This window comes from Limanda limanda, chromosome 9 (genome assembly GCF_963576545.1).
Source record: "Limanda limanda chromosome 9, fLimLim1.1, whole genome shotgun sequence".
Lineage (NCBI taxonomy): Eukaryota > Metazoa > Chordata > Actinopteri > Pleuronectiformes > Pleuronectidae > Limanda > Limanda limanda.
In genome coordinates this window covers 12,428,108-12,451,413 of record NC_083644.1, presented here as the reverse complement: position 1 = coordinate 12,451,413, position 23,306 = coordinate 12,428,108, and the positions used below count along the sequence as shown (strand labels likewise).

At 40.5% G+C, this 23,306-nt stretch overlaps 1 protein-coding gene across 2 annotated transcripts; it reads left to right on the top strand.

The window, feature by feature from the left end:
- On the top strand, positions 1 to 21,709 carry rubcn (rubicon autophagy regulator). 2 transcript variants are annotated; one of them, XM_061078820.1, is made up of 21 exons: positions 1 to 291; positions 2,425 to 2,578; positions 3,506 to 3,589; positions 4,260 to 4,419; positions 4,651 to 4,757; positions 4,967 to 5,192; positions 6,112 to 6,531; positions 7,763 to 7,858; positions 8,332 to 8,447; positions 8,690 to 8,888; positions 9,276 to 9,383; positions 10,263 to 10,337; positions 12,458 to 12,512; positions 12,618 to 12,750; positions 12,885 to 13,030; positions 13,428 to 13,492; positions 13,818 to 14,056; positions 14,989 to 15,050; positions 15,166 to 15,319; positions 15,472 to 15,565; positions 18,619 to 21,709. In XM_061078820.1, the coding sequence occupies exons 1-21, from the start codon at positions 254 to 256 to the stop codon at positions 18,753 to 18,755; spliced, it is 2,868 nt and encodes a 955-aa protein (XP_060934803.1). In that variant the 5' UTR covers positions 1 to 253; the 3' UTR covers positions 18,756 to 21,709. The 2 variants fall into 2 exon arrangements, with proteins under 2 accessions (XP_060934803.1, XP_060934804.1); XM_061078821.1 differs by lacking the exon at positions 10,263 to 10,337.
- The last annotated feature ends 1,597 nt before the right edge of the window (positions 21,710 to 23,306 follow it).

Below are 23,306 nucleotides of genomic sequence, written 5' to 3'. Positions count from 1 at the left end.
AGTGGGCAGAGCGGAGGACTACACCCCCCCCTGCTGATGTTGAGAGCAGGTCATGCGGCCTGCTCTGTTTTGATTCACGGCGCAGCGGAGCGGGCGGGGCAGGCGGTCATGGCGGCGGAGGAGGACAGGAGGAGCGGCTGATTCTCTCACGCAGCCCTGCCCCTGCGACCGAGCTCCGTTGTTTCACACTTGGCAGGAGGAGACATCGGGGAAGCTGGCGGCCTTGTACACTCCGCTGCTCCTCCAGGAGGACATGGAGACCGCGGCGGAGGAGGAGGCGGAGGAGCGCAGGTGAGCTGACAGCTGACACCTAGCATCTAACAGCTAACTGCTAACAGCTAACAGCTAACACCTAAAGCCAATACCTTCTTTCTCTGCAAATAATAACACAATTACAAACAGTTCCTCTCACTAGTTAACCCAACATGGCCAGCGGCGACTCTTAAAGCAACAACTCGCTTTAATTGAGCCACGTTGCAAATCTCTAGCAGCAGTGGTGGGGAAGTTACGAAGCTAGCAAGAATGCTATGCTAAGCTAACCGGACATGGTATGTTTGACAGCTTGAAGGCAGCAGCTTTAGCATTACGGCTTCAATCTTTCAAACCAGAAACTTGAACTGTTTGACCAGCGTCTGTGTCGTGGAAGTTTAGTCATAGTTAGTGCTGACATTGTTACTGACTGCCACTGACTGGCTCTAAGTTAACTGTTAACTAGCCTTCTAGCTAGGTTGTGCTAACTAGCTACCTGTCAAATCTAGTAAAATCTAAATAAAACTTTCTTTCACATTAGCCAAAGCAGATGTAATTAAAGTTCTAATAATGAAACGAGAAAACTCAAAGTGCATGTGTTATAACATGTTGACATAATAAAACTTCTGTGTTTACTTTCTACACATGTTCAGTAGGAGTTGACTTGAGTAAATACTGCACAGGTCCTCCATGTTTGAACCTGATGAGCTGTAACAAGAGCTAACGTTGAGGAAATTCACTCTGAACAAGGAACATATTGTGTGTATTTGCATATAAAGTACGTACTGTGTACAGTATTTACTGTAGTAATACCTGCCTACATTTAAGGGACAGGGAGGATAAGGGAAGTTGAGAAATACTGATGTACTTAACTAAAAGTACCCATGTAGTTCTGAATTCATGACATACATGTATTTAAAGTTACAATAATATACTTGCTTGTTCCTCAGGACATTGGCCCCTGTGAGGCCTATATTATATTAAATGACATTATACTAGAGTAGAATTCTAAACAAGCTTTTAATGAAGAATAGTATTTGCCACTTATCTGTATTTAATAATATTACTTCAGGAAGTACTTAGTTGTATTCTACCACTAGATGAGCAAGGCACTGATGATAACTCTAATCCTCTTTGTATGTTGAACAATTAAAAGTGAGATAATATATAAACAAATCTGCATTGAAACACACTCACAAAACAGTTGTGAAGTTAACCTTTAACCTCAGCTGGGGGGATTATACTCCTTGATGCCACCCCCCCCCCCCTCACACGCACACACACACACACACACACACACACACACACACACACTACAATATGTGGAGACGATCTCTAACATTCAGCCTCCCTGTCTTCATGCTAAATGATTTATAGATAGACCGGTGTTCATAAATGTGCCATTCCGGGGGATTCAAAACCTTTATTTTCCCACAAATCATGTATTCTATATTTGCACTGTCTTCATCTTTTTAGACTTTCAGGAAAAGAAAATATCATATTCAACCATGTGTAGGTTGTATGGTCTCTGTGTCCTGAATTAAATTATTCTGATTTCTGCAACTACTGGGATTATTTACACCATCCTCCAAATATGTGAATTCTTTTGTACATTAAAGCACATGACAAATATAAAGGTAACTGATTGCAAGTTAAAAGATGTGCCCTAGAGTCTCTTTATCCTCATCTGTCCCATTGCTGCAGTTATGTAACTCACTTTGAAAGGCTTTCAGTTTGTTTGCTGACTACAGGTGAAAAAAGAGGAACTCCTGGATATGAGCCAGTGATCGATTGTCTGTAAAGGGATGAGACCTGATATCTTTTAAGTTTTGTATCCGACACTCTTTGATCAACAGATTTTTATATCTGAATTAAAGATAAGGTTTAACTTTAGTGCCGGACTTCACACTTCTAGTTATGGTAATGTGTGTGCCAATGCAGGAAGGGATGTGGCAACCCTGTTCACACATTTATTGAAGTGTAGCATTGCATGTTAGTCACTGAGTGCAGAGTTTGGATTTCGCAACTCAATTGCTGTTTTTTTTTTATTTTCTGAAAGGGGGTTCTGTTCATGTGAATAATGATTCAGGCCACAAGGCTGCTGACACCAGCGCTTCTTTACCTCCTTCCTCATTCCTAAACTTCCTTCCTTTCTCCTTCCTGCTGTTCTACCAGGAGGGAGCACTGGAAGCTGCTGTCCTCCCTGAAGACCACAGTGGAGGGTCTCGTGTCCACCAACAACCCCAATGTGTGGTCCCGTTATGGCGGCCTGCAGCGGCTCCAGAAGGACATGAACCACATCCTCAGTCACGGCTTGAAGAATGAGCAGGTCAGCCGATCTGACCAATGCCACTCTCTCTTTTGTAATTGTTTGTTTTGTGCAATCTGTAAGCAAAGTAGATTACTCATCAGCGTCAGCAGTGAACCCTGCTTTGCTTTGGCAGACTTACAGGTCAAAGTTAGCATTTGTGAAACTTTAACCTATGAATTTGGATGGTCACTCGACAACATTGTCTCGACATGTTTTGTGATTGAACATGGAACATGGAGGGTATTGGTTCTAGCTGTATCCCACAACCCCATTTGGAATAATTCAGCTCCTCCAGACAACACAATACAGTGTTGAGCAGCTCAATGTTTCCAGATTACTTATCTAACACCTGTCACATTACGTTGGGCTTTGGTGTAAACTGTGGGACAATACAAGAGAAATGTCACACACAGCCTATAGACGGATGTTTTTAAAACTTAAATTATATTATCAGGAACTGAAGCTTTACCTGTTTTTTAATTGGGAAAGTTTCTTACTTTCTCAAACATTGGTAGGAATATGTGTAACTGTTTTTAAGAGGGATAGTTTAAAAACCTGTCACATTACGTTGGGCTTTGGTGTAAACTGTGGGACAATACAAGAGAAATGTCACACACAGCCTATAGACGGATGTTTTTAAAACTTAAATTATATTATCAGGAACTGAAGCTTTACCTGTTTTTTAATTGGGAAAGTTTCTTACTTTCTCAAACATTGGTAGGAATATGTGTAACTGTTTTTAAGAGGGATAGTTTAAAAACTTTTTGAGAAGTTTTTACATTATCGCTGAGGTTTAACCTATAATCATCAGCTAACCTTATAAAGTGTAGAGAAACGAACGGTACTAAAACATGTGACGCTCTCCCTCTCCATTATAACTCATTGGGTTTATTGAAGCTGCTTTTCTCAGTCAAGGTCATGTGAACACCTGATTTTTTGTTGCAGGTTTACTACAAGCAGAGAGACTACTGGCCGTTTGTGTGGTGTGTCCGCTACATCAGCCCCCACCTCGCCTCACACGTTGAACAGGTATGGTCACCGACAGTCTCATGCAGGGTGGCACGTAAATACTAAATAATTAGTTTGCACATATATCTCTGATCACCGGCCTAAACCAAACTTGTGATGTTGACTTTAAGCAGTTAATTCTTGTTTTCAAAATGTCACTTCATGGTTGGGTCAGTTTTCAGTTTATCTCCTAATAACAAGTAATTTGGTTTCCTTGGTTTTGCAAAACCTTTAAAGTGGATAAAAATGTCAGGTTGTACGTTTACTGAAAAACAAAAAATATTGTACTGGCTCTGATTCAGTTTGTACATTTTAGTATATAATGGTAATGGTAATGGTATATATATATATTACACTGTGTTCTATGGAAGTATAGCATACAAACTGCTAGACCTTATTGCGCTGCTTATAAACATCATGTTTAGAGTAAACAGAAGACGATTTGGTTTGTTGTGCCATCAACATAAAAGTCAACCACAGAAACTCCAGTGTAGAAGATCTCATGATGCTGGCTACTGTGCTGTTTTATATACAACACAGTGGTGACAAACAAAAACAAACATTACAAGGTTAGATGATGCAGAATCATTTTACTCATTTCAGCTTCTTGCCACGTGTACTGTTCCCATAACAAACCTGCTTTACGTTTCTTTCTTTCTTTGTCTCTTCTTCCCTCGCTCTCTGTCCTCAGTTCAGTAAGCTGGAGCCGGTGCTGAGCAGCGGGATGCGGAGCACTGGTGAAAGCTACAAGGCCGAGCGCTGGCTGCTTCACAGCTTACAGGTTCACATGCTGTCAGCTCAGCTCCGACCTCTGCTCAGGCATCTGGGACATGCACGTAAATACTATAATGGTGAGTTGTTCCTGTTTAATATAAGAGACATTGTGGCGTAGTGTAAACTAAAGTAAGAAATGTCTAAAACCACTCTCAGTTCCCCCTTTTTGTCTGACCTTGTACTTCTATACAAACTTTTGTCATCTTTCAATTTCTCTTTCTTTCCATTTACAATTTTTTTGTTCACCCCCTCTGTCTATGTCCCTCGTCCTTTGTTTTTCTCTTATTGTATCTCTCTTATCTTTTCAGATTATGCGTTTTTGCTGAGCGAGCCTCACGTGACTGCCATGTTTCAGTGTCTGGAAGCTGTGGAACAGAACAATCCCAAACTGCTGGCCCAAGTAGACACAGTTGGGGTGCGTCTGGTGAAATTACGTAATTGCTTGAGCCATGTCTCAATATTGTCTGTAACTTGTTATTTTGTCCTTCATCCTTTATCTGTTTTTTTATTATTTATACTTTGGTTCATAATGTGATTTTACAAGCCCTAGTGGTGGTGGTGGTGGTGAAGAAGAACTGCCACATGTTTTTGTATTTATTAATACCCTTCCTTTTCACCCTCCAGCTGTCCCCTCTGAAGGGCCCACAATGTCTGGGTCTGTTGAAGAGCCAGAGCCTGTGTGTGTTGCCAGGGGCCGGTGGAGCCTGGAGAAACCGTGACGCAGTGCCCAGAGGAGAAACTCTAAACCGCAGACTTACCACCTCCAACTGCTCGTTGCGCGAAGCAGTCTTCACCGGCCACAAATCTGGACCCTCTACGGGAGTCCGGTCCCAAAACAGCAACAGCACAAGTGAGGAAAGCATGTTGAGTTTTTGATCTGTTTATCTGTTATATACTCATCTTTTAATGCCCAACCAACCTATGCAAACGGCTAATAGGTGCATTTTCAAGTTTTTTTATTTATTTATGTCTGTTATCTATGTTCAATTGTCAACGAAATACAGGATTTTTCGTGAAATGTGTTCTGGGACTTTTTAATATAAGTGATGGTGATGGGAGGTGAGGTAACAGGCATCACATAAAGCATAAGAACTTGCTATGTGAATGTCTGATTTGGCAAATGTGTGCACTGTGGGTCATTATTCAATTCTAAAGCTGAATTGTTACGGCTTTGTTGTCACTTTTAGGTTCAGGAATTCAGTGAAAGTGTTTTTCTTTGTTTAAATTGAGATTTTTTTTTTGGTTGATTGAAAGAAACGAAGGGAAAGTTGTGATTTTTCTGCAATCAGTATATGCAGGGAGAGAAGAGATGGGATCAGGGGATGCCACTATGAATGCACTACAGTTTGAGAATAGACTGACTGACTTCATTACAGAGGCCTGATTGTCTCTGGGCCACGTCACTAACTGAAGAATGTGTTGATAAAGACTCCAAAACTCTATGTCCTGAACTAGCTCACTAAAATGGATAAAAAACAAGTTCCTCTGGTTCCTCCAAGCATGTTTTAGGATCATTGTTACTTTTTTTTGCATTAAATACATTATTTACATCACTTTTATTCACAGATCCCAATAGAAAATCCAATTTAGCTGAGGAAAATGAAAATATATTGCATGCATATAGAAAATAAAAATCTTAAATCACAATGCTGATAACCTAGTTTAAAACAATGATTTTGCATTCTGTATATTACCTGTAATCTTAAATTTTGTTTCTATCAAATCATCCTTCTCAACCCGCCTCACCTCATCTTTACATTGTATTGCAGACACTACCTCTCCTGCCAGCATCGTCGGACCTCCCTGGGTGTGTGTGTCCAGGCCAGGGGAGAGCGAGCGAGGCATAACATCCCCCCCCGGCTCCGTCCCTTGTATCACCCTAACGGAGTCCACAAGGCCCACCCATCCCCAACCTGAAGCAGGTGACTCTGGTGATGGTGACTATGACGACGGGCCAGAGTACCTGGCTATCGGTAACCTGGGGCAACGCAGTCGCCGTGACTCCCAAAGCTCCACCCACAGTAGCGAGCAGGGTGGGACCCTTGGGCATTCAATGGAGCGAAGATCCCAGGCCCCGCCCCCACCTCGGCGCTCGTCTTTCTCTGAGGTCCAGAGGGGGTCGGGCCGCGGGTCCAGAGGACACACCCGCTCGTTCTCAGACACAGGGATCAATCAGAAACTCAGGAATGGTAAGTTAACTCGGAGGGACCTCATTGGCAGCAGGTCAGGGTAACCTCGAACAGCTAGTATGTAAGATATGTTGTATTAAAGAGAAAGTTAAACTGAAATCTGAGTATGATGATTCATATTTAAAAACATTAATCCATTTTAGGGTTAAACAAATAAAGAATGAGCCGCCATCCATTTGAAGATGATAAAAACACCTCTCCTTAACATTTCCTTTTTTGCACGCTATCTTTATAAAATGAAACTGAAACATAGATTTAGTTAATCCTGGAAAGTCTTTATGTTAATTTGTTTCTCAGTAACATGTGGTCAGGCCACATTCTAGCTCAGAAGATGCACACTTCCTCTCTGAATGTTTTAAATATTTCTGTATTAATGTCTCCACTCTTTGCTCGCTGTTTCCCTCTCTTGGCTTGAGGTAACTTTTTCTCCCTCTGCTCTATCTCTCTCTCTGGTGTCTTTTTCTACTGTTTGTGCAAAAGGAGGGCCCCCCCGAAAAATCACCATAATAATAGAGGATCCGGTTGAAGGTCGGCAGTGCAGTTAACTGTACTCCATCATTCGACCCCTATCCCCACCCTTCTCTTTTATTTTTCTCTGCATGGTGATGAAGTCTCTCCACCCTTCTCATTTTCAGTTTCACCTTTACCTTCATAATATGTGCTTTTAGTCATTGAGGTTCATTTTTGATTGTTTTGTTAAGTCTGTTTTTTATTCAGGTCAAGTGACTTGACAAAGTCATAAATTATCACTTTATTGTTTTTGTTCATGCACACATTTTTCGTGAAGTCTAAGTCTTTCATTGAAAGGATCATGGTGTGTTAAAATGGCAAGTTATTAGAGATGCTGTGTGTCAACGTAATTTAGTTCTGGCATCATGAAAACTAATGTAAAAAGTATATTCGATACCTTTTCTTTAGGAAAAATACCGTTATTAAGTATAGTACAGTTAACAATGTTATTATGATTAGATTATACTGATTGACGCACATTATACTGACAAGGTTCAACACTCATCAACAGTCATGTTCATTATTTGTTTCTGCATGCAATGAAATGAACCATTTCCACAGATCCTATAGATTGTTTCATACAAAAACAATGATGCATCAAATCCGAGTTTGTGTATGAATGATGTCGTGCATTCCCATACATTTTTAAAAATTCATTATGTAGTTTAGCGACTCTGGAATTTCAATAACAGGCCGTTAACATGGACCGTTTGTGTCATAGAATCGCCCGGTGACGACTGCTCCATGAAGGACTACAGCCCCTTCTCTCCTCAGTGCAGTGATTCCAGCAATCCAAGTTCCCTCTACATGGAGTCTTGTGAGTTTTCTGTTATTCTGTTTGCGTAAGAACATAAACTATGGTCACAATGCACTGATATAAACAATGTCTAACTAGATACCTTTTAGTCTTAATCAGGGATTCTTTAAAGTTTAAGTAAGAAAATCCACTGCATACTTTATGTGTTTGTTGTTCCTGTAAGTGTGTCAGCTAGTGTGTTAACTGGACTCTCTGGACCCTGAGCAGCAAGTTCATAGAATAGTTGTTAGGTGTGTTTGTGAGTATAAATATTTTATTGGCCATGATATCTTGCACTTGGTGCAATTGTGAGTTTATTATTTAGATAACAACAGTTCATGACATCTTTTAATATTTTATCTAACTGTTTGTTAAAGCGCAAAAAGCCAAACATTTCTTTTGAAAGCTAAAACAGATTACCCTAAAATTCCAACATTGAATCACTTGCACACAAAATGTAATGGTACTTTGTTTTGTATGTTTTGGTGCTTCAGATGGGTCCCAGTACAGCAGTGTGCCAGATGGGATGTTCAGGAAACCGTCAGAGGGCCAGAGCCTCATCAGCTACCTGTCAGAGCAGGACTTTGGCAGCTGTGCTGACCTTGAAAAGGTCAGCGTGTGGTCCATTTAAACACATTGCTCATAACTAATTACATCTGCAGTTAGTTCTAATTGTTCAAACTCTGTTATAGACTTTTATGCAAATTTTTGAATGGAGAATTATAATTATTTGAACAATTCAATACTACAATTCTACAATTCATGTGGCTAATTTAGAGAAAAGAGGGTTAAAACAATGAAGTCAGTCTTCTCCTTGATCTGATATCTAATTTTCTCTGCCTTGCTCTTCAGGAAAACGCCCATTTCAGCATTTCCGAGTCCCTTATTGCAGCAATCGAGTTGATGAAGTGCAACCTGCGGCGTCGGGAAGAGGAGGGTGAGGAGGAGGGAGACAGTGATTGTGAGATTCAGCAGCTCAAGCAGAAGATCCGCCTGCGCAGGCAACAGATCCGCCACAGCCGCGTGCCGCCCTCCACAACCTCCCAACACAGTAAGAAAGGATTGGGATGCAATTGGATAAAACACATAGTCATCTGTACAGGTGCATGATGTTTCCTTCACAAAACTCATGGTCTAGGTTGATATTTTATTTTAGATATTCAGGTTTAGATTAGATATGAAACATACTTCATATTTTTGCAATCAATCGCAGATTTACACCAAAATCCTGACAGGTTTGGTTTGGTGAATTTGGATCCTTCACTCAACAAGATGTATTCAATGGGATTTGTATGTCTCAGTCTCAAATAGACTGGCTCAACAAATGAGCCACACTGGCATCATAGTATAAATTAAAATTGTATATTGAGTAATCTGATACTCTCATGTGTCTTATTCTTTATTTTTGTACTTCTTGTTTTAACTTCCTCTCCTGCAGATATTCACTCCACTGACAGTGGAGGCTCCAGGAGGAGCTCTCAGGACTCCTACCAGGGCCTGTCGGACTCGGGCTCAGCTGAGGAGGTGGAGGAGTGCGAACTAAGAGGTAGAGAGAGGGAATGAAGGAACGTGAAGAACAGAACACATAACAAATTAGTTTGTAATGAGATTCCCAATTAGCCATTCCTTTTTCAAATGGCATTCAGGGTTGCTAGTATAGCCCTGCAAGCAAAATGGCAATAGAAAAATATCTATCTTGAAAAAGTATTCAATTTTAAAATCCAAAATGCACATGATGCCTTTAAGGAAATAATTTTCTTTCTGTGTGAATGGGTATGTTTGTGTTCCATTCATAATTCATAAATAAATCATCTCGCAGTCTTCATATCGCCCTCTGAGTATGTCACATTTTAACATGGACTGTAAACAGGGTAGTCTGATTTCAAAGGTCACAGAATGAGTCTGCAGTGTTAGTTCTGTAAAATTATCTTTTTAGTGTTGCTATTTATTCAGACATTACAGTTAGAAAGATGGCATATCTAGAATTATTATGGTCATGAATAGGTTTGAAGGGTGTTGTTTGTGTTGGAAATCTTCTACTATATTCTACGCTGTCATTTCCAAACATTTCCTCTGAGTTGAGGAAACGGCTGAAAGTTTCTGAGACACTAACAGAGAGAAATATCTGAACATTTGATACAACTAGCATGGGTTGTGGGATTTCCTTTGTGCATATATGATGTACTTGACTTTTGTATCTGTAAGTGTTAATGTGTTAATTGTGTCTGCACCTCCCAGTATTGCAGTATGTGCATAGACACGTGTGTTGTATCTTGGAGCTGTATCACGTCCATAAGTGTAGTATGGGTGCAGTGTACTAAGCTGTAGCATGTTTGCCTGGGACACTGACACACGTCTCTGTGGAGTGGTGAAATGTTTGTGCGTGTGGTGATGGTTGTGCTGAGTGTTAGTTTCTGTCTCTCAGATGGCTGCGAGGGTCAGTCCCTGCTGGCGGTGTCTCAGAACGGCCTCTCCCTGTCACTCGCCTCCCTCTTCTCAGGTATCTGCAGGCTGGACGTGTGGGCGAGGCTCCACAGATGCACACACACTGTTTACTGAGGCAGTGCTGCTCTGACACGAAGCTGATGGCTCCTCTCCAAACTGATAATTTCAGCTTTCATATTAGATTTCTGCCAATACAGTTTGTGTTTGCACAAGGTCTTGCGGTGAAAACAACTCCAATCATGTCTTAGTTATGATGCCATCTGTAGCAAGACTCACATTTTACACAATAACAAATTTGGATTTGATTTACTTGGTAGTTTTATTGCTGAAGATGATCAGTATGATGGCCGTTTTTTATTTAGATGAAAACATTTATTCTCTGATGATCCAGCTCTACAGTATGCCATAAAAAAGTTTACATAGCAGGGCGTCAGTTTTCAGTTTGGAGCTGAGCCAGCTGCTTCCTCACCTCAGCTGGATTGTGCGCTTGTCTGTTTTTGTCTGTGCTTGTGGCTCAGAGCTCCAGGATTTTGGTAGTTTGGTGCATGTTAGAGTTCAGGGAGGCTCTTGAGGAGACAAGTGAGATAACAAGTTTCATTTTGACTATAACTCGGGTGTTCATCCATCCATCCATCCATCCATCCATCCATCCATCCATCCATCCATGAATACAATTATTTATCATGTCCAAAGTGGTCCCAGTGAGAATGAGGTGTGATTGCTGTCACATACACATCTTCCACCTTGTTTTTCCTTTAAAAGTTTGAAGTCAAACCAGGACCAGTGGTTATTTTTTGGGGACAGCTTGAAACAAAGTGTGTATTTTATGAGTGTAGCTGATTGGAGTTGGACAATATGTCAATATACTATCACACTGTCATACAGCAGGAAACCTAACATTGAGATTTTGTCTGGGATAATGTTGTGATTTGTCAAAAATATATTGTTTTGCTGCTGCTTTAAGTGATACACCTTTTGTTCATATTAGGCTGAATTAACATGGAATTTCTTAATTAATACCCAGATCAATTAAACTTTTCTTAATCAAAGTAACTACATTTAAATCCAGTAACCATATCATAATCAAAAACTATTTAACAAGATCTGAAATTGTATGCCTGATGTTATTTTGTCCTCATTATATGAAATTACAACTTACTGAATTGATCGGAAGGTATTTGGGCAGATGCACATTGGTACTTGATTTCTAAATCTAGTCAGGAGAAACAGCAGGAGGTTGAATACTGATTTGAATGATGAATCTGAATCGGATTTACATCAATCTGATTTTGTAATTATATATGTATATTAATTGATCTGTATTAAGCCAGTAATACTAAATAACCCGATTGTGCCGCAATTTCACCTCATTTCTCTGGACACTATATGACTGAAAGTGAATTAACACGTTCTGTCTGCTCACATGTGCTTTTTGAGCTTTTGTCTTCTACAACAGCATCACTCTACAGCTGACAATCTTCCTAAATCATCAGAACAAATGAGAAATCAGAAAATGGTTTAACTTCACTCACTCCTCAGGCCAAACTGATTCGTCTCTATGCTTCTAACATTTTGTTGCTGCTGACAAACTTCCTTGTCCAGCTTTTTGCTCTTAATTTAACCAGTGTCATCAAATATCAATCCATGAAGGAAGTCTCCTGCTCTGCCAAACCTCTAGTCTAGAGCTTAATGTCTTTACTTTCACATGTTGTCTGTCTAATCTCTGTTCTACCAGAACATCTCTTTCCTGCTTGCTACCTGATCAAATACACTGCATTTAAATATATGTTTGAATATAATCAGATGCGATTTTTGTTTTGTCAGGGAAATTCACACAAAAGTATTTTTAAAGGGAAACTTGTCTTTCCCTTTTTATTTCCCTGTTTTCTGATGAGTCATGTCTTCTTTTGAATTAATGCTGCTTAGCTTTAGCAAATGATGCCATTTTAGCAGTGGTGAGAGTTGAACACCATCCACCAGCCAACTGCTGGTACATTTGTGTCCAGACAGAATGAGGCATTCTTCTCTTTTTCTCTCTAGAAATCATAACATTTGCATTTTAGTACAACTATTGGAAATCTTGTAGTCTCTGTGTCTGGTGGTTAAAAATAATTTCTACTAGTTTCTGCTTCTTGCTTTTCAAATCTATTACTCAACTATTGTTTTGTCTTTTAGATGCAGACATAAAGCGCAGTGTGAGCAGCAGATCTTTTCTCAGCTCAGAGTCCATGTAAGTTATGCAGACACTTGTTGCCTTTTGTATTTATAAAGTAAAAAATTGTTATTCAATGAGTGATTTTGAAGCTAAGATAATCTCCTCTCTGTGTGTTTTCAGCTCTCCATCCTTCCTTCAGTCTAACTCTGCTGAGTCAGTAGCCATGGGTTTGCTCAGGCAGTTTGAGGGCATGCAGCTTCCTGCTGCCTCAGAGCTGGACTGGCTGGTCCCAGAACACGACGCTCCACAGAAGGTAAAACATTTTGCTTATGTACTATATTTTCTCTATATCACACAAAATCTACAATGGCTGATATAACTTCAAAAAGTCTGTGAGACAGTTTAAAACACCAGTGACCTGTGAACTCTTTTTTTGCTGTCACCCAGCTGCTGCCCATCCCTGACTCTCTCCCGATCTCACCTGACGATGGTGAACACGCAGACATCTACAAACTGAGGATTCGTGTCCGCGGCAACCTTGAGTGGGCACCGCCGCGACCGCAGATCATCTTCAACATCCACCCCGCCCCCAAGTGAGTCCACATCCAGTGTTACCTTCCTTTGCTGATATTGACACTTTTTGTTGGTTTTTCTTTTGTTGTTCCTTTCTGTTTTAGTCTAACCTTCACATGCTGTTGCTTCAGCTGTGCCATGACACAAACAACAGAGTCTGGTTAACTAATCAAAATTATTATTTTGCTTATAAGCTGAAAAATTACAGCAAAATTGTGTTGGTGATCCTCCGGGATTTTAAAAGACTGAGGCGTCACTTTTCTTGTTCAGAACTTCATAATGAGACTGCAGGTTACATCTCATTATGTAACACCTCTCACAATAACTGTAGAGAAACACAGCGACTGTGAAGCCCTTTGAACTCTGAAATATGGATTGTCCTCGCTCTTAATATGTAACTATGTGTTTCCCTGTCAGGAAGAAGATAGTTGTGGCTAAACAAAACTACCGCTGCGCTGGCTGCGGCACCCGCATCGACCCAGGTTTGACTAGCAATCCCATAAATTCTTCTGTACGACCAAACGGGAAAGAAATTTAAGTTCTAACATGCACATTGAACACTGTTTCATTAAAACTGAATTTATTGTAACATTTGCAACTTCAATTTTTGTGGATACCTACATTTTACAAGCAGACAGTGCAACTGTAAGACTTAGAGCAAGTCTCGTTCCAACTGAATCAGCTGGCTTAAAAGTTTTAACTTGTGTATAGAAATTCTTTGCAGAGCACTTTTGTGCTCAAATGCTGAGTCCATTAAAACACTGACCTCTTCCCTGCTTGTATTTGTGCTGCCTCTCTCCTCCTCAGACTATATTAAGCGACTGCGTTACTGTGAGTACCTCGGCCGTTACTTCTGTCAGTGCTGCCATGAGAACGCCCAGGCGGTGGTTCCCGGTCGAGTGCTGAGGAAGTGGGACTTCAGCAAGTACTACGTCAGCAACTTTGCCCGTGACCTTCTGAGCAAGATTGCTGGAGACCCACTGTTCAACCCTAACGACATCAACAGCGGCCTCTACAAGAAGGTTAAAACTCTGGAAGCTGTACGGGTGAGTACCGCAGCGGGATGGAAAATTTGTCATTGTTGTAAATTTTGCCTACGTTTATTATTATTTTCCTAGTGTCCCACAACAACAACAAGTTTAAATTATTTCAAACATTTCACGTTTTCATACATCTGATAAATGGATCAATATAAACTTTGGACACAGATCATTACTCTTGTTTATCGAGCAGGCAGTGTCCTAATTGTAAAATGACAAACTTGTGACAGACTCTGAAGCTGGAAATAGTCAAGTAATCAGGGTGTGAAATCAGAATGAATAGAACCATTCATGTCACCAACAGCTCCCATTGATAGGAGGCTAAAAAAAGACTAATTGCCTGAGAGTTGCAGCTCAGTGGTCGGCAGTGGTGCTAAACTGTCTAAACCACACGGTACCTTACCTATTATTTAATTAAATGATAGAGCAAACCTTCCAAAGCTGTAATCTACTATCACTAAGTAATCGATTTCTTTTGAAGAGTGCCTCGAATATATTTTGGTGCGAACTGATTAAATGATCTTTTGAATTCTGACCATCTCAGTAGAGTGTTGGTTTAAGGTTCATGGATTAAAAAGGGTTATTTGTAGCTTTTACTTAAAGGACATGCAAATGAAGAGAATATAAATGTAGCGTTTACCCATCTCTATAATATAACACAGGATATTTAACACCTTAAAAGCTAAAAATGTGTTTATGATATTTGCTGTAATCACACATGGGCTAACGTGGGCATTACTCATCACTCAGAGCTTTTACTGGAGGGCTAGTAGGAGAATGTCCATAGCAACTGACTTGCACATTTGTGTTCTCACATACAGCCCCTCCGGATGAATTCAGGAGATTGTTTGGAGTTCAGTGCATGTCTGTTAGCAGTTCCTGACTGTGTGTTGTTCTTTACTTGATTGTATGTTAAAGTAATCTTTTGTTTCATTAAGGTTTTGAGGGTGCAGCTGTTTCACATGAAAAATCTCTTCAAGACCTGTCGCTTTGCTAAAGGGTATAAGATAATTTGTTGCTGCATGTTTCTGAGTTTCACAATAAAACTATGCTCCTCTTTCAGACAGGCATCTTAAACTCAGGGTGTCTTTGTGTGTGTGTGTCCTTCCCCGTAGGGTGCTGGAACACTTCGACAGCCTGCCAGGTCACCTGACTGAGGACCTTCACCTCTTCTCCCTCAATGACCTCAGTGCTGTGCGCAACGGAGAACTGGCCCCCCGGATGAAAGAGCTGATTAAACTTGGTACCGTGCACGTAGACGGTTGTGTGGTAAGACGAGCATCTGCTTCTTTTGTGACCTTTTATTGTACCATGGTGATTTGTCACAGTGATTCAAATTGATAGATCAGTTACATATTTGTTATGAAGTCAGTAAACAACCAGATATTTGTTTGATGTTTCTGTCCGTCCTTCCCCCACAGCTCTGCCAGGCGAAGGGTTTTGTGTGCGAGTTCTGCGGCAACGACAAAGACATCATCTTCCCCTTTCAGCTGAACAAGTGCCAGCGCTGCGAAGGTGAGCCCTCTCTGCTGGCGGCAGGCCCGGGCGGCTCGAGAGCCCCCAACCCCCGCACCCCCTTCATTCCTCTTACCTGGAGAGACTGGAAGTTCTCCAACCCCCGTAGGCTGGCAAAGGCCCTTTCTCGAGATCGGAGAGAGGGCGAGGGAGGGGAGGAGGGGTTAGACAAAGATGTGTATAGGGGGGAGAAGAGGGGAGAGCGGGAGCAGAGGGAAAAGACCAGTGAAGTGTCAAGGGACGTGGTTGAAGAGAGGCAGGAGAGGGTAAAGCTAGTTAATGTTTTCTCTGGGGACAAAGGAGATGAAGAGGAGCAGGAGATGACAGGAGGTACGTCAGAGACATCAGAGACGGAGGAAGAGGGAGAGGAGATAGGAATTAAACAAGAGGAGGTATACAGCAACGAGAAAGTAAATGCTCAGGAAGGGAGAGATGGGCATGTAAGAAGGGAAAAAGTCAACTTATTGAAAGTTCTTCAACTGGACAGATTAAATAAGAGAATCTCAAAGGGAGATAGTGGGAGTGAGATATGCAGCAGCGTAGAGAGTCTCAATGACGTTGGACAAGAGACAAAAGGACATTGGAAGCTATCAGGGCTTTTCAGTCTACCCAAGGTTTTCTCCAAAAGAGAAACAGAGTGTGAAGAGAAAACAGAAATTAAAGTTGAACAGTCTGAGAAACTAGCAGGAACCGAGGAGAAGGGGAAAAGCGAGAGGGAGACTGATGAGGGTAATGAAAAGCAAGACAAAGGTGAAATAGAAGGAGCTGGTACAGAAAAACGGGAGAAATTTACAATCAGGAAACTGCTAAAGCCCCATCAGATGTCAGCTGTTTTCTTCAGAGGGAAAATCAGAGAGAAGGATAAAAGCGAGGGAAGTGATGAAAAAAGAGAGGTAGAAACAGAGGTAGACCAAAAACAGTCGACCGTCACCAAGACGACCTGGAGAGGTCGCAAAACTCGTACAGCCAGGAGAGTAAGCAGAGGCAGGAAGATGAGGGAGGGAGCAGAAGAGGAGAGCAAGACGGAGGGTGGAGAGAGCGCAGAGCTAAACGACACAGATGAATGTACTGAGAGAGGCGGAGGACAAGACTAAGACAAATGAAAAACAGAGGTATATTCAAGCTACGAAGAATTAGATCTACACATAGAGTAGTGGAAGAGTTAATATTTCAGGGAACAGCATCTTGTAAGTTCCCAGATACTGATCATTTCTCCTCATCTGAATGTATAAAGCAAAAATCGTGAGAGGTTTTCTTTACTAACGCCTTCATCTTGTTTACATGTTTTTAGTAGTTTTCATCGCATGTACATTTTTGATACTGTCTTGGCTGCACAATTTCAAAATCATCACCATCATCATCCTGACAGCAATGTTGACCATATATTGGAAAATGTAGTAATCAAGCAGCAATCATTGATACCACTCACATATCATATCAGCTGAATGACTATTGACTATATATAAAGAAGGATGACGCAACTCCGCCCCCCACTGATTAGAGACATTACTCCAAAATATGGACCCTGTCATCTCGCACATTTGTTGCCAGGGTTGGTACAGCAGCGATCGGGGACTTGAGTCGTGGCATCAAGGTCCCAACAAGTCCATCTTATACAGGCTCTGATAATGACAGTGGAAAAAATGAGAAATCACAGCCTGTCTCAACAATATCTGCATATTGATAACTTTAAAGATTAAATTATATATATTATTGCTTGATCGGTTAAACCCCAAAAAAACAGAGAGTGGTATCAATCATCTGAACCCTAGAGAGAAGGCAAATAATCACGTTAGTTCAGATTAATTGTGCAATCCTACATCTTTATTTCACTCTCACTCACTCTCTCTCTCTTCTTTTCCCACTCTTTCGTCTGACTGTTGGTTTGACACATTTCTCACTCTTTTTTTGTTTCTTCTCTCACTGCTCCTGTTTGTTGCTGTGTTCCCGGCTCTGGTTGTGTTGGTGTCTGGTGTCTTTGCAAAGGTGGAGGTATGATGTGTTTTGGCAGCTATTTGGTGATGGATATCTCTTGGTCTTGATTCTTTAAGTGCTGGTGATGCATTGCTGGTTTACTTTCACGTCTTCGGCTCTGAGCTCTGTGCTGTTTTGGTCTTGTTCACTTCCTGTCGGTCAGAGATGGATTGCAGCTTAATATTAAGATGATTTCTCGTGCTAGGGATGGAAAATGATACCAGAGTGGACGTTTACATTTCAGTTTGCTTTGGTCATGAATTTCAGTTTGGACTTTTGTGACACTAGTTTGTTGCACTTGTTTTTAGTCTAACCGAACACTACTTGAGCTGATTACTCTGATTGGTTCATTCAAAAGTAGTTTTATATTTAATGTAGACTTGACCGCAGAGGAAACATTATTCCAGTTGTTTTGCTGCCTCGTCTGATTGTTTATTATTTTGTTTTCATTTAGTTTTTTGTCGAAGGAATATTCTTTATAATGCGATGTGTCATATTGAATGTGTAATTTATGCTTTTTAGTTGACTTTAGATCTGCCTGCTATTATTTAAGTTCCATTTCATGTGAACCTGAAATAAACACTATTTTTGAATTTGAATGGCTTGTCATTTCATCCACTCTTCATTATTTTCTTTAGTTTTTGAAACGGGAACAAAATCATACAGGAAATACGTTTGTGTCGAAGCACATCATTTGAGAGTTTTTGGAGAAACGCACTAAAGGTGTCTGAACATGTTTAGGGTGGAGTGTGTGTGTGTGTGTGTGTGGGTCTTTGTATGTCAGCTTTCCGACGTTCCCGCTTCCGCCTCCCTTCTGTCTCGCTGCTTTTCACTCCTCTGCCTTTTATACTCCTCACCTCACCTTTCCTCCCTCAGGTCTCATCGTGATTGGCTGCTGTGTCGTCGTACTGGTTTAACTGGCTTGACTTATGTGAACACAGCCGCATTGTTTGTTTTAGTAACACGAGACATGCTCTTTGCTAAGATCCTCCTTTGATAAGGTTATACATTTGTTCCACAAATCCTTTGTACCTCTCCGTCACTAACTTTTGTTTTTGTGATGTTCCTCCTCGTTCCAGAATGTCGTGCGTGTTACCATCGAAACTGCTTCCGGGCGGGTAAAGAATGCCCTAGATGTCTGCGGCTGGCGGAGCGGAGGGAGAGGATGGCACGGAAAAACATGGAGGAACAAGAAGACGAGGGAGGAGGGACCTAGTGCCGGTAACAGAGGGAACTCCGAGGAGGTAGAAGAAGAAGAAGAAGAGCACAACACGACCCTGATTGTAGTCACTGACCACCTCTCTTTCCGTTCCAGTCCTCTCAGACCTGGGTGACCATACTCGTTGCAAACAGCTGTTTGATCTCAACAGGCTTTACCACATCAAGTCATCAGTGTCACATGAGCTGAAAAGGAACGTGGCCTCTGTTGATTCTCAGATAAATTATTTCTCCAAGCCCTTTTCACACAAAGGCTACGGTCATTTAAACAAAGACTTAAGTGACAGTTATGAAACATAATAATTCCTTCAAAGGCATGGCAGTTTTCTAATTATGCTTTGGTCAACCTGAGGGAAACAATGCTTAGTTAGAAAGGCACACAGAGAGGCTTAAAGACTTGAACTCTATCTCGCCATCTCAAAGAAAGTGGGAAAATAAATCTTGGATCCGCCCATTTATTCACATCTGCTACAAAATTGTTTGGGTTCTTCCTTGGGCCATGTTCCACATTTGCACATAATTTCATGACAATTGATTCAGGAGTTTTTGCGTAATTCTGCTAAAAAATAAAGATAATTCCTCCTTAAAATACTTCGCCGTATTTCACAATGTGAAAAGAAATTCCTGGAAATTCCAGATCCTGATCATTATATGATCAGGATCTGCATCAAAATTGGTTGGGTTCTTCCCTGACCCATACCACATCCTTCCTCCTTCCACGTTTCATGGTAATCCTTCCTGTGGTGTCTGTCCGACCTTGTTTACAAACAAACAGACAACCAACAAACAGACAGGGCTGAAAACACCGCTTTTCCCTTTATGAGCAGCACTGCCCTCGTGTGTACAGTTCAGAAAAGTAATAAAAAAAAAAATATATATATATATCAACTTCAAATTCATTCGAATGTCCAATGTGTGAAAAGGGCCTGAGAGTCACGTCTCCTGTGGTAAAATCAATATACTTTTTCACATTTAAATAGATCAGAAAACAAATATTTGTTCAGAGTATTGTGCCCAGGTTTGATATTTATCTTTCCTACAACTGCAGCTTCTGGCATCTGCTTTGACTCGGGTGATTTCTACTGGCTACTGGCTTAGCTGAAGTTTGTTTCTGTGAATTAAAAGGACAGAATTTATTTGAAAAGAGGAAGAAATAGCAACTAATTCAAAGTTTAGATCTGTTTTATGATTTGACTGATTTCCAGTACAGACACTGTATTGAAGCTATCCTGCCCTTTATACTGAATTGTTTGTTTTTATTTTTAAAATGAATTAATCCTTAGTGTTCTGTTTTAAGCTGTTTTAGCCGTGATTACGTGCCTCTAGGACCAATGAACTCAAGTCTGGCAGAGCTGCTGGATTGATAGAAGCACTGCACTTCAGGTAGAGGTCTCAGAGTCAGTGTGGCAAAATATTTTGAAATCGCAAATGCTCCGCTTTAGTGCTGCTTGGTGAGCCTGTGTGGTTCCTAGAAAGAGCTGTGTGAATATGAGAGTGTGTGTGAATATGAGAGCGTGTGTGTGAGTGTTTTGAGAGAGAGAGAGTGTGTGTGTGTGTGAGAGAGTGAATGTATGTACACACACGTCTACCTGCTGTACATGTAACCATGAACAAAGCCGAATCAGCACTTGCCTGTTATTTTCAAACAGCTTTGGATTAACAGAGTCCGGCGATTTGCACTGACGTCCTGTCTGTTGTTGAGGAGTCATGGATCACTCACTGGGGGATTTTTCAGATGCTCAGTTGTTCGAACCTTCACTGTTTCTTTAATGAAGCTCCTGTCACCTGGGTCCCACTGCAATGTGAAGGGTGTTAGTCCAAAACGTTAGAGTCTGTCAGTGCAGCAGAAACATGAATCGCTTCTCAGACTGAAATCTTTCAGTGGGTTTTGGCCTGCGACAGATCGTAGTTGTCGTGGTTCCCAACTTTCTTTGGCTCAACACCCTTTAAAGCAATAGTTCAAAATTTTGGATTTGCTCTTATTTACACTCATGTGCTCTTTTGCTCGGACTTAAATAAGAACATTGACACCTCTCCCTTGTCTGTATGTTAAAATCTATTAGGATATGGATTTTCAGAAACCTAAAGAAGTGTGGCAACATTTTATTTTTATTTTTATTTTCATAACGTAACCCTTCAGATTTCTCGAAGGACCCTTTTGGATCCTGATGCGTTGGTTGGGAACCACTGATCTAGTCACGTGTTATTGTCTGTTGCTCTTTAAAAGAGTTTCTGCTCTGAAACTCGTCCAGAGTTAAAAACAGAAAATGTCTTGTGACTGATTTTGCTTCCAGGGCTTCATCTCTTCACCGTCTCTGTAGTGAGTTCAAACAACCAGCAGCCTGATGTCTTTTCACAGGATGATCAAATGGTTGTTGTTTTGTTGTGGGAAAAATTAATAATATGTTCTTTTCAATATAGGAATCAAGTTATAGGAAATTAAAACATTTGAGATTTTTTGTTTTGTTGCCCTGGATGTTTTTCCCCAATTGCAATCTTGTATGAAACCTTTAAACAGGCTACATTCCATTACCCCATCCTCTACAGGCTCTGCTGTATGTGGACAGACTGTCTCTCACAAGACGCTGCTTAAAGCAATAAGTATGACGTTCATGTCCCTCAGCTCACAGACACAGAGCATCACACAGATGAAGTGCTCCCACGGCTCTCTGCGTTTCAACCAGGCTGCTCTTTAAAGGAAACTCCTAGCTCTTCACCTAATCACTCCTTAACGAAGCGACCAAATGACTCCAATGAAAAAAAAAGCTCAGCAGATTGTTTGACCTTGGATTGCCTTTAACACGGAGGAAGAGTGTGGAGGTTTTAAGTGCACTACAGATGAAAATGTCTATCATAACTATTAAAAATGTTAATTATTATAATGATTATTATTTGTGTTCATTTGCCTTTGTTCTATGATGATGTTGAAAATAAAAGACTGGCTAGACTGTTCATGAGCGTCACTGTGTTCGTAATATTCCGGATAAGGAATTGTCCGGATTGTCGTTACTTTACATTATCATTTTCAAGATCAATGAATCTGCTGTTTACTTTAATCACTTTAAGACAATAAAAGATCAGAATGGTGCATCACAATCTCTCAGAGCCTCATATGGCTTTTCAACTACTTTAAAATAAAATGCAACCTCAAGAGTTTTGGTTTATTTTAACTTCACTAAAATTATGAATTTTCATGAACATTGTTCCAGCTTCAGAGGACATTTATTGACTTATCATTTCAGCTTGATGAAAATATGTTTTATTTTATTCAGACTATTTCTCTTGACTCAGTGCTGCCTCACTTTCAACATTTTAATAAATAGTAGAAAGAAGATCAATGCCTAATGGTTTTAATACATCTTTAGAGAAGTCATGAAAACATCTTACTCTGGTGGCTCAGGTGTACGAGAGGCTGGTCCCTCTGTCTGAAGAGGACAAGTGGACGACCTGGATCAGACTTTAACAAAATCTCAGCTGGGATCAGGATTCATCCCAGAGCAGTAAACTCTGAGTAAATCTGAAGCCTTTGTACAGTCAGGGAACACAAAGTTGTTGATCTAAGGCCGCTGGAGAGATTATTTCTCAAATTCCAGATCACTGTACAAAGACAATACAACTAATGATATGATTAATTAATCCCAATAGAACAACGCCACACTTTTACACACGGGGTCAATCTTGGTATTACACCAATCAGTATCTCTGCCTGTCACGCGATCGACCGGGGTTCAATCCCCCCCGACGGGGAGTATTTTTTACTTGAATTTGACATCAGTAGAAATCAGGGGGGATGCTGTGAAATAAATTTATACCAAACTGAGCTGTATGAACAACATGACATATTCATCCAAAGTGTTTGTCTCAAAACATTAAAAACTATTTTTCCTGATCATTTGTTTGTTGAGCTCTCCGTATAATTATATCGTTTAATTCTGAGCATCCACCCAAAACATTCTGGTTTACATACAGTGATATAAAAGGTCATATTGGTCCAATCAACTACAGCACAGGGTGTAGGGGTCGCTCACTACGCTGGTGCGTCAGATACAGGACGATAAGATCACACCCACCAACAATCATTTACATCTGTACACAAAAGACAGAGACATTTTGATATACATCCTGAAAAGTTTTCAATATACAACTTGAACATCTGCAGATTAATTATTGCACCAATTGGCTAATGGCTCCATCCAGTGGATATAATCTGAAATTGATCAGTTTAGTTTTTTAATGACAATCATCAATAACAGTAACATCAAGTAGTAATAAATTGGGGTAAACAGATTTTGATTTAAAATGTAAACAAGAAAATATGTGGTCTTGATGTTGTAGCCTTGTGACCTTTGACTATAATCTGAACTATAAACTTTATAGATGGAAAATACACAACATTGTGAAGTGTTGTTAGTGATCTGCAAATTAAACCTGGCATTAATGACAGTGAACGCAATATTTGAAGGAAAAAAAAAAAGGCCGCCCAAACCTGTAAATCATTAAATACAATACAGCTTGAATCATCCATGTATGTTGTATTTTCCATGTTTAA

What these genes read in the sequence shown, in the direction of transcription:
- rubcn (XM_061078820.1), top strand. Translation starts at nt 254, where the DNA reads ATGGAGACCGCGGCGGAGGAGGAGGCGGAGGAGCGCAG. An exon ending in GAGGAGGCGGAGGAGCGCAG is followed by an intron (nt 292 to 2,424) that starts GTGAGCTGACAG and finishes CTGTTCTACCAG; the next exon opens with GAGGGAGCACTGGAAGCTGC. An exon ending in ACGGCTTGAAGAATGAGCAG is followed by an intron (nt 2,579 to 3,505) that starts GTCAGCCGATCT and finishes TTTTTGTTGCAG; the next exon opens with GTTTACTACAAGCAGAGAGA.